At 34.1% G+C, this 12,292-nt stretch overlaps 2 protein-coding genes across 2 annotated transcripts; one reads left to right on the top strand and one right to left on the bottom strand.

Annotated features, from left to right (window-relative positions):
* The first annotated feature begins 240 nt into the window (after positions 1 to 240).
* Positions 241 to 905, top strand: LOC133325914 (protein THEM6). Its single transcript, XM_061534614.1, has 2 exons — positions 241 to 391; positions 460 to 905. The coding sequence occupies exons 1-2, from the start codon at positions 256 to 258 to the stop codon at positions 903 to 905; spliced, it is 582 nt and encodes a 193-aa protein (XP_061390598.1). The 5' UTR covers positions 241 to 255.
* Positions 906 to 4,680: 3,775 nt separating this feature from the next.
* On the bottom strand, positions 4,681 to 9,302 carry LOC133325930 (protein THEM6-like). Its single transcript, XM_061534629.1, has 3 exons — positions 9,118 to 9,302; positions 5,101 to 5,315; positions 4,681 to 5,028 (listed from the first exon to the last, which is right to left on the bottom strand). The coding sequence occupies exons 1-3, from the start codon at positions 9,278 to 9,280 to the stop codon at positions 4,681 to 4,683; spliced, it is 726 nt and encodes a 241-aa protein (XP_061390613.1). The 5' UTR covers positions 9,281 to 9,302.
* Between the last annotated feature and the right edge of the window lie 2,990 nt (positions 9,303 to 12,292).

Consider the following 12,292-nt stretch of genomic DNA (forward strand, 5'->3'; position numbering starts at 1 on the left):
ATTCTGACATCAATCGCTTCTTCTTATTTGGTCATGGAATTACAAAAGAGTTATTCGTATTTTATTAATGACATTCAATATTGTTGTATTTAGTTCAAAATCCAATGAATTGATTTTGAAGCCTTGAACTTTAAACGTTACGAAAATAAATGCATATTATTACAATATTTTGTGTGTTGTTGTTTTATTAATATTGAATAAAAAAGTATTAATTGTGGTTTTATATTTTGCAGTTGTATACAAAAACCGGTTACCATGGGTTTTCTATTATTCGCTCTCATCTTGTACATCATTTGGGATGTCAATTATTTCCTACGTTGCATTTTCACCGTCTTTGCTGGGCGTTTGTTCCAAAGTAAACGGAAAGTTACCGACACAACAACGATTTATGGTAAGTTATAATTTGAAATATTGAATGGAAAATTTTCAAGTAATTAAAAATATTTTTTTTTCGTGCAGGCCTTTGCACCTCCCAGGATGTCGACATTTTCATTAAGCACATGAACAATGCCCGCTATTTGCGTGAATTGGACTTTGCCCGTTTCCATTTCTATGCCTTGACCGGTATTTACGAAAAGATCCGTGAACGTCGTGGTGGTGCCGTCCAGGGTGCTTCCAGTGTCCGTTATCGCCGTACCATTCCCATCTTCCATCCCTATAAAATCCAAACTAAATTGATTTGGTGGGACGATAAGGCCATCTATTTGGAACAACAATTTGTCACCTTGACTGATGGTTTCGTCCGTGCTGTGGCCATGTCCAAACAATGTATTACCAACTGTAATGTCATGGATATTATGAAGACATATCCTGAGGCTTCGAAACGTCCTGAAATGCCCGAAGAATTGAAGTTGTGGTTAGATGCCATTGAAGTGTCCAGCCAGAAGTTGCGTAAAGACAAATAAGTGGACGAAGACGGACACACGGGACTCAAATACATTCATTGTGCAGTATCTGCATAATCCCTCCTTATTAGTGTAGTACTATATAAATAATGTCGTCGGGTTAATTTTTTTGTACGTACTTTTTTGTTGTTTTTTTGTAAATATATTGTGAATAAACTAAGCTTCAATGATTGAAGTATTAATTTCAAGTGATGTTTTGTATTTCCTAAGTTCTTTTTTAAATATTTGCATTATGTATAGTGTGGTTCGGAAATTGTTTATAAATATTTACATATTTAATTTTCCTAAGAGCCACTTCATTGTAGAGCGTGAGTGAATACACTTGCATTACACTTATAAGAACAAAATAAATATAAAAATAAATAAAACTTGTATGTCCCCCACAATGAGGCAGACATTCCAAATTCCTAAAATCGATGGTGTCTATGTTATTGTAAATTTTAAGTAGGAAGATGAAAACCTTAAATATTAAACTATATACATTAAGGTTAAAAAAAACTTGGCCCCAAATAATTCATAGTAATGAAATGAAATCCGATGATTTTGTTGAAAAGTTTCCGAAATATGGAAATGCCTTTATAGTCCCCATATAAGGGTTCAATTAAAATCCAAAATCTAAATCGGTTGATAAATGTTCGCAAAATCTCACAAAACACGAATGCCTAGGGGTAATGTTCTAACCCCTACCAAAATGATAGACAATATTTTAATGCCCTCAGATAATTTGTAGTCGATTTACAAATGCCCGTCAGTCCGTATGTCCCTGTGTAGGTCTGGTGCGAACGATAACTCTTGAAAGGAGTAACCGATTTCATCCAAACCAATTTCATCCAATTTTTACCAAACCTGTATATTGTTGGAAGATTGGACTTATCGACGCATTCCTTCTAGTTCCTCCCCCACGAAATGATCAATATTTTGAAAATTTGTTTAACCAATAACAATTGGTTTTGGGTGGGTTTCCGACGTTTGTATTATACGTCGGAAATGTATGTCATTTACGTCACTGTTTCTGACGGACCATATCTGGCCCAATTTGATACAAAATACGCACATCGCAATATTTTTTCCAAACTTAAATCAAGTTCGATAATGGGACCCATCAGTTCACTCCTTCAGGTACCTCCCCCACAATGTAAAATTTCATACTTTATAAACCTAATTTTGAAACTCCAATTTCATATTAATATTCAACAAATTTTTAAATAACTTTTATTTCACACAAAATGTATACGATTATACCTTTCCTATGAATACCATCAATACGAATAAAGTTATAACAACAATAAATGAGGTATGCGTCGTCAGCGCCATCTATTGAGGGGCACGATTCAAATCACGTTTAAGGTCCAACCTTCGTATAACTCTTGAACAGAATAACGTATTTCAACAAAGAAAGGTGTCACAGGAAAAAGTAAATAATCTACGTTACCTGCAAAAAAATGTTATAACTCAAATAGTACCGAGGGTAATTAAAGGAAACTTTAATGCTACATTTCATATTCAAAAATTAACAAATTAAAATTATTGTTATTTTACAAAAATATATGAAGTTGTACCTTTCATATGACACCAATTTTATTTAAGTAGGTCAAAAGTTATATGAAAAACAAATGAGGTTTACACTTTGCATAATCGACTTTTGAATCTACCCATTCAATAGATGGCGCTGGTGACGAGTGCTTGCCAGTGTTGCCGAATTTATAGGAAATCATTTGTATTTTATATTCTCCATAACGTTTAAATATAATAATTATAATTCGAATGGATATTAATAGCTTCGAAGATACACTATCCGCAAGTATCAACGATTGTATAACAGAGTTGCCATGTTTAAAGAAAATTACAGTTTTCTGGGATTCTTCATAACGTTGGAATGCGTAACGATACATAGACAAATCAAACGGATATTTTAGCTCCTCATATTTTCTTTGTAAAATGGTTAACTGATGTATTACCGGAGTTGCCACTGTAACAGAAAAGTGAAAACCCATTCTTCAAAATCTAATTTCATATTCAATAACATGGGATTTTATAAATTTATTTAATACACAATAAAATATACAATTATACCTTTAATATGACACTACTTTTAGTTTAATATCTGCAAACCTATCTGCAAAAAGAAATTTTGTATGTATATTTAAAGATCGCGTCATCAGCGACATCTATTTATGAACATGATTCAAATCAGACACATCAGTTTTTTAAGACCAGCTAACAAAGCGTATAACTTTTGAACGGATAATCGGATTGGATTTTTTTTGTTATGTCACCAGAGACAAGAAAACTTTACCTTTCATATGACACCAATTTCATTGCAATATCTGTAATAGGTCAAAAAATTATGGCAAAAATAAGTGAGGTTTAAATTTTGCATGACAGATTTTTGGATCTATTCAATCTATAGATGGCGCTGACGACAAGTGTTTGCCAGTGATGCCAAGTTTACAGATAATCACAATAATACAGAAATAATTCAAAGAAATAATAATAATAGCTTAGGAAACCACTACCATACCGGATTAAGTTAAAGCCTCAAAGGGTAGAACTTCTAAACAGATAATCGTATTTCCACAAAATTAATGTCATAAGAAAAAGGGGACATTCTTTACTGATACGATTTAATTTAATTTTATGCTGGAGCATTTGAATTCTAATCTATAAACCAATTTTATATTAATATTCAAGTAATTTTTAAATTTTGTTTATTTAACAAGAAAGTATACGATTGTGGCTTTCATATGAAACCAATTTGTTTTTAATATCTGCACTGCGAATAAAAATTATGTCCAAAAGAAATGAGGTGCGTAATTTGTATAAAACCCGTCGTCAGCGCCATCTATTGTTGAACATGATTTTAATCAGGCACATCGGTTTTGGAGTCAAAATTTTGAAGCGTATAACTTTTTATTATCGCATTTCAAGGAAACTGGAGACGTAAATAGTCTACTTTACTATGACCAGCAAATACATTTTATACCAAAAATATTACCGAAGGAAATTAAATAAAACTTTATTACCACATTTAATATTCTAAAATTACAAATATTGAAGTTTTTGTTCTGTTACAAGAAAGTGTACGATTATACTTTTCATATGACAATTTTTTTGTAAAAAGTAATACGAAATAGGTTAATGCGAAAATAAATTATGTCAAATGGAGCATGATCTATTTTCGGTTCTATCCAATCGATAGATGGCGCTGACGACAGGTGTTTGCCGGTGCTGCAAAGTATAGTATAGGTGTAAATGTACCCGGTTATTGAGCTTTAAAGAGCTTTAGTTTTCATAGAATACCTACTTGATTTTCCTATATTTAATATTTATTATTTAATTCCCTATCTTGTGGCCTTACCCCCTACCTTGTGTGTACCCCTTTTATCAAAAATAAAACCAACAACACATCCATTTTAAATACATTAAGTTATCCTGTTTTTTTTCTTTTTTCATAAATTCATTTTTTTTGTTTAGTTCATTAAAATATAGACACCACTATAGGATTACAATAATAGATTGTACAATGAATAACAAAACAAAAAATAAAAATAATACTTCTCTTTAATTTACTATACATATATATTATATGTATATATGTGTATATATAAAAAGGAAAACAAAAACACAATACTTCAATAAATAGCGCATCAAGACACAGAAATACGCGGCACAAACACTTTTCACATTCATTCGCGATTTGAATCCTTTGATTGGATCCATGATTGTAAAACTAGAAAGGCTCAACGTAGCACAACACCTCCTCCACTTCTGGCAATCAAGAGTTAGGCCGTAAATTCTTACTCGATAAATCATTATATTCGATCCATTTTTGTATTTCTGGTGGCAGGTCGGGTTTTATTTTCGTATGAACTTGGCCATTTTCGGCCATATCTTGATCGACATTTGTACTGGCTATGGCATGATCGAGTGTCACCGTGGAACTCAGTGTGTTGCGGGATGCCTGCAGCTGGGCGGTTTTCGGCGATAGCAATTCATTCATAACATCCTCGGCCGAACAATCGACAATACGTTGACGACATATCGCAATGGCGTGTATAAATTGATCGGATGGTCGTATGAAACGATGTTCCATAAATACCGATTGATCATCCCAATAGATTATCTGCAGTTAAGAAAGAGAGAGAGAAACAAGAGTAAGAAATTATGATTTAAAGGAGGTAGATAAAATATTTACCCTGGAAGCAATTTTAAATCTACAAAATGGCCTTATAAACCGCCTATATCTTATGGTCGCCGCTCCCTGAAATACGGAACCACCTTTGGCCACAATTGTACGATATAAATTGGTGCGTTCATAGAAATCGACTCGAGCGAAATCTAATTCTCTTAAATATCGTGCATTATTCATGTGATACAACAGCGTATCGATGTCATTGGTTAGGCAGAGACCTGAAAGTAAAGAAAAATAAAAAAAGGTTTTATGTGATAAAATGTCGATAATATTTTGAAAAGTAGAATGAAATAAGTTCTTAACTATTTCAAAATAAATTGTAAAAAAACGCGCCAAAATATCGCAAATATCAAAATGTCGCCTAATTTTCACATCAAAACCATTTATTTTTAAACCAGAAAGCGGAGCAGTATAGTCGGATGAGGCCGGCGGTATGATACCCTACACAACTATAACTAAAAATTATTTTTCTGCATGGGCGGTCGGACATCCATAAATCGACTCAGAAAGTGATTCTATGCATATTATCAAAAGGAACTATGGGTCTATCTCGATTCTTTTTGCCTGCTACAAACATATGTACAAAAACATAAAACCCTTTACTACAGTGTGGTGTAGGGTATAAAAATTAGTCCTTTTTCAAATAATTGGCATTTAACACATTTTTATACCCTCCACCATAGTATGGAAGGTATATTATTATATTGTTTTCCCGTTTGTAACTCATCGAAATACTAATTTCCGACCCTATAAAGTATATATATTCTTGATCAGCGTAAAATTGTAAGACGATCTATGCATATATTTCTGTCCGTCCGTCTGTTGTAATCACTCTAGCGTCAAAACGAATTGATATGTGGGCTATATCGGTCCACGTTTAGGCATAGCTCCCATATAAGGGTACCACCCCCAATTTTTGGTATTTTTGGGTTCTCTAGCGCGTTTTTCAACCGAATACGCTGATTTCTTTACATTGGGTTCTTATTGGGTACCAAATACCACACCAAAAATATAAATATCGGTCCACTTTTGCTGGTATACCATATCACGGTACCTCCAAATATTCAGTATTTAGTACTTTGAGTTATTATTGGGTAGCAAATCTCTTCACTAAAAATTATAAATATAGGTTCATATTTTCTGGTAGCCCCCATATAAGGGTACCCCCAATTTTCGGTATTTTGAGGTTCTTGAGCACGCTTTTCAACCGAATTCGCTGTAATGTGGTATCGGTCATTAATTAGGCATAGCCCTAATATAATGATACCCCCAAATATTCGCTAATCCTACACTATGTAATCAATATTGGTCGCCCTATAGGCATAGCCTCATATAACTTTGCTATCTAAATTGCAATAGTTTGAGGATTGAGTCCACGATTTCGGGTTTTTAGATTTTAAGTCAAATCCCAATGTAAAATTGCTGAAATTTGTATTTGGTATACATAATGGTTTACATAAATTTTCAATGCGAGTATCTGTGACTTAACGACCGACCGAACTTAACTTTTTTAATTTGTTATACCCTTCGCCACACTGTGGTACAGGGTATTATGTCTTTGTGCATATGTTTGTAACAGGCAAAAATAATCGAGATAGACCATTGGTTCCTTTTGAGAATATGCATAGAATCACTTTCTGAGTCGATTTATGCATGTCTGTCCGTCCGTCCGTCCGTCCATGTATTTTTGTTGACAAAGTACAGGTCGCATTTATGATCCGATTTGGATGAAATTTGGCACAGGTCACTTAATTGGCCCAAAGACGAACCCTATTGAAATTGGGAAAATCGGTTCAGATTTAGATATAGTCAAAGTCCCCATATATCTTTCGATTTGAACTTAATTTGGCATAGCGTAATGAATTAGGTCTAGAATGATGTATGTTAAGTTTCCTGAAAATCGGTTCAGATTTAGATATATCACCCATATATCTTCGTCCGATTTAAGGTAAATGGTGTACCAAAGTCCCTATATATCTTTTGATTTGCCCGAAATTTAGCATAGCGAAATGGATTAGGTCTAAAATGATGTGTGTTTCCTGAAGATCGGTTCAGATTCAGATATAACTCCTATATAAATTTTCGTCCGATTTAATGTAAATGATGTACCAAAGTCTCTATACATATTTCGATTTGCACATTTGGCATAGTGTACTGAAATGAGTCTGGAGTGATGTGTGTAAAGTTTCCTGAAAATCGGTTCAGATTTATATATAGCTCCTATATATATCTTTTCTTCCGATTTTATGTAAATTATGCACTAAAGACCCATAGTTTGCCCGATTGCCAAACAATTTTGTACAATAAACTGTAGTTAATATAAGTAAACCTCTGCCATTCTCATTGAAATCGGTTCAGATTTTGATATAGCTTCTACATAAATATTTTCGTCCGATTTTACACGAAATTGACACAAATTTTTCACAACGTACTAAAGTTTGGAATAGAGCTTTTATATATATTTTCTCAAGATTTTAATTTTGTCCCATTGTACGAAGATATATATGGGGCATTCATGTTGAATACACCCAAAGTGGTAAAGGGTATCATATAGTCGACCCCGCCTGACTTTACTACTTTCCTTACCGGTTTTTATTTGAATTCAAACGTTATCAAAATTTCCAAACTATTTTCGCAACAGAAATATTTGCATTTTTTATTTATAAAAAAACAACATTGGGGACTTATTTCGTAACGCCGCAAGATGGACTTTCCTGTGTATCATTTCGTGATCTTTGGGCCATGGTTGTGGGCACTTGAGCGGCAAAAATGTGCTACCCTAAATATTGACAGACCAGGTGTTGTACCTGGACAGACCAGGTGCCGTACCTGGAACCGGACATTTATCGATCGATTCAACTAGTCGATATATTCCGACAACAACTTGTAACAAAAAACAACTTTTACAAAATCTCCGTTTATCTCTCTTAACAATTGATGAACATAAGAGTTAGCATTGATGAACATAGACTCAAATATTTTTAGAACCCCCACCATAGTATGTTGTATATATAACCCAAATAAATATCCGTGTTTTTATAGATATATATTTGATATAGTTTTGAACTTTAACAAAATATCATTGCATTCTACTTTATGTAGAGCTATTTTTTTTATTAATTTCCTGCAAATTATCATACTACCCTTTTATTATTTCATTGGTGTAAATTAGCCCTTGACCAAGGCTGTAATTAAGACGAATACACAAACAAATGTTGGGTGTTATTGATTTTTCTGTACGGCACCTTAATTAAATTTTGCCAAACGGGCGGAAATACAAGTTCACAGACAAATGGCTGGCAAAAAACAGTATATAAAATGAAAAAGAAAGAAGAAAAACGGCGAAGGACAGTGGACTATAATTATAACGAATAATATATATTGCTAACTGTAAAGATTTTTTTTTTTTGCAAATCAAGTTTCGGTATAAAAAACAAATTAAAAATTAACTAAATAAAGATTGTAAAAATATGTTGGGGTATAATTCCTAGTTTACACCAAAAAAAAAAAAAATAAAAACTAATATATTTCCAATTGAAATTCAAGTCTCAAAATATTCGAGACGTATCAAGAGCTACCCGACGGGTGTTGGAATAATTTTTTTTGACATAATTGAAAGTAATTTGTCAACCGAAGGGACTGCAAATTAAATATATATGTTTCGATCTAACCCTCATATGAAAGTCCCGCTCCCATTATAGATATTTTGATGGCCCCTTGGCCATCTACAATCAAAGTAGTTCTGTACTCATATACGGGTATCGAACAATTTTATTTATTTTGAATGTCTCTCAATTTGTGGAAAGTATAATTAAACAAACCTTCTTAGGATAAAGCGAAACTCTTCAACATTTAACATTAGTGTAGAAGACGTAGTTCTTCTAACCATGTCCCACTGTATAATCGGAAAACCCCCCTACAATTTGCGAAGTCGTTTAACACTATACCCTATCAAATTATCATCTACAACAACAGCAAAAAAGGAAAAAACAACCATGAGGGAAAAAATGAAATACCTACCGGATACAGTTGTCGTTTCGAGGATATGACATTTTCTTTTGACAAAACGAGCCAAAAATACACACAGGCACATACGTAGGAAGTAATGTAGTTCGAAAAGGCAATACAACAACAAAACGCCAACTAAACAACAAATTAACCAAAAACCATATTCTGAGGCCATTATTTTTTTGTTACTTTTTTTAAAATTTTCGAAGATACAATTTTTATACTAATTTTTTTTATTTTTTGTTGTAAATTGGTTGATTGATTGATTCCGTGATTTGGTTTTGGTGGGGTCGTTTAGATGGTACTACTTCGCTATTGATTTACATTCACTTCATACAACAACAACAACTATTTGCTGGGTCCACCGGATTCCTTGACTTGTGTTGTGGCTCAGTTTTAGTTGGAGAGCGGCAATGACGGCGGTTGGTATAATAATTTGAGGTTAAATAATTTCCTTTTGATGACCACTTTGTGTTGCTGTTGTTGTTCATTGTTTTATGCCAAGGATAAAGGATAATTGTTGTTCGTGGTCGTGGTGGTGATGATGTGACTGTGGTGTTCCGGTCAATTTACATTATCTACTACTGTTGCTTGAATAATTGCCACTCACAGTTGGTTGCATCACACGCACTCACATACACTGTATCTGTGGTGTGTGTCTTCTTCATTCCGCACCCACAATTTCAGTCATTGGGGAGCCATTTTTTATAGAGATTTCAAAACCAAAAAGAAGGGTAGAGATGTCAAATGTGGTTGCTGCACTTGAGGGGCGGGCAGGCGGGGTGGTCTGGCAAAATAATATGTGGGTCAATATCAGGATTACTTCATCTCAACTAAAACCCGCACACCCATACACACACACACTGTCGTACAAATAACAGCAGTAGTTGTTGTTCTTCTTATTGTTGTGGTGGAGGCAGAACAAGCGTATGCGCGTAATACAGTCAGTGTTGGGGAAGGCGGAAATCGTTGGCCACACTAAGCATCCAATATAGCCGCATTTGTAACAGCAACAGCATCAACATCAGCCACGATATGGTCACGGTTAGCCTTAGCAGTAGTAGCAGCAGCAGCAGAAGCAATTCCGACAGCTACATACATTGTCACACAACTAATTTTCTACACTGATTTATATATTTTTTATTACATTTTAATTGCATTTTATATTTTCCTTCATTTCTTTTACTTCTGTGTATTCTTTTTTCACTTTTTTCAATTCTTTCAAGGCGTATGTAATTCGAATAACAACCGGGGATACGAAGGCTTATTTTTTACTAGTAAATTTTTTGCAAAACATTCACTTTTTTATTTAATTAAGGAAAATGTAGTGGGTGGGCAAGAGAAGGGGGAGTACAGCAATAATGTTATTGTTGTTAATTTTGTATTCTTGTTTTTGTAATTTTTTGTACTATTCTCTTTTATTTGTGAGACCCGTTATGCGAACAATACGTATTCCAGAGTTTTCAAATATAACAATTCTTAAAGAACTAAAGACTACAACTGACTGACTGATTTTCGTTTGGTTGGATAATTTCTATTGCCTGGCATGAAATTTTCAAATGTTGTCGTCGAAGACGTCGTCGTCGTCATTGTCTTTGTCATTGCGAGAGCCTGAGAGCTAATACAACAGTCCTCCGACAGCGTTGCCGTTTGGTATTTTTAATTTTGTCTACCAAAAACATTCCTTGAAAAAAGCGACCAAAAACATTTTTATGGATATTTTAATGGAAATTTATATATAATGGCAAACTAGAAATAATTTCAGTAGGAATAAATTCAGATACTCCGTTCTTTTGTATCCTTCAACATTCGAATCCTAGCGGAGTGATCTGATATCATACATCTATGAACTTCATATAAGTTTGAAAAGAAAAAATGTTACAATGCGACAAGTTTGAACAGTCTCGGATATCTCATTCAAATATTATCAAATAAACCGACCCTAGCGGTCCATTCCATCCATTCATTACCTACCGACGAAACTCATCCTGGTCCCATTTACGCATTTGAAGGTCCCAACCACATTTTCTCAGAGTCTAAAGGACTTTCCCTTGATTTTTGACATTTTACCACCTATTTTTGGTCGCATTAAGTTTCGCATATGGCAACGCTGATTTTCATCTTGACGCATGCGTCTACAATACGTAATCTCTTCTGGTCGTAGAAATGTAAATATATGGTTTTTTCATGTAAATATATGTGAGTGTGTTTATGTGTATGGATGGATAAAAGTTGGTTGACTTACAAGTGTAACCCCAAGTGAAATTGTTTACATATACAGTTGGTGACAAAATATGGTACATAGCTTGGTATATGTATACCTATATAATAATATTATTTGATGCAATTAAGGGGATATTATAAGTTTGTGTGGCCCCAAGAGCTTGTATCGCCATGAAATATTGGTCCTAGAGTCCCAAAGAGTCTATCTAATCGATTTGTAACCAAACTACAGGCCACAGTTATGCAGAATTTTTTGCTGCTGATTCTTTCTGGTACCTTCCCACAATGTGTCGAAAATTTTGAAAATTGTCAAGTCCAAAAAAGGGATAAAAAAGGGATGGGCCTTCCTAGGACCTCTCTCTCTCTCTCTCTTCCCAAAAAACTGTCACTAATTTAGTACCACTTGGTATTATTGGTATCAAATAGAAATCGTACCAAATTGTCATTCCAAATTTGTAAGTTCTAACCGGTTTAGTACGAATTTCCAAAAACCCAGACCTATCGTACCTTTTCTGACTACTTCGGACCAAGAGTGACCGATACCCAAAATTTCAATACTTTACTTTTATCCTTTTTTATTTATAATCAATATAGATTTGGCGAACGATACCCTCCACCAAGTATGGAGGGACAATTATTTTGTCATTCCGTTTGTAGATCATCGAAATATTCATTTCCGACCCTATGTCACCATCCGTCTGTTGTAATCACGCTATCTTCTGAAGGAATTGATAATTGACGATGCTGAAATTTTTCATAGGGATTTCTTTTGTCTGCTGGAAGGTGGGCTATATCGGTCCACATTTAGAAATATCCCCCATATCCACTAAAAATTATAAATATAGACCCACTTTTTCGTGTAGCCTCCATGTAACGGATCCCAAAATGTTCGGTATTTTGGGGGTCTAGATAGCATTGTTCGACCGAATTCACTGTAATTTGGTATTCGTATTTGGTAATAAAT

The sequence above is a fragment of the Musca vetustissima genome, unplaced genomic scaffold (genome assembly GCF_032173495.1).
Source record: "Musca vetustissima isolate MV318-11 ecotype Yass unplaced genomic scaffold, APGP_CSIRO_Mvet_v1 utg5582, whole genome shotgun sequence".
Lineage (NCBI taxonomy): Eukaryota > Metazoa > Arthropoda > Insecta > Diptera > Muscidae > Musca > Musca vetustissima.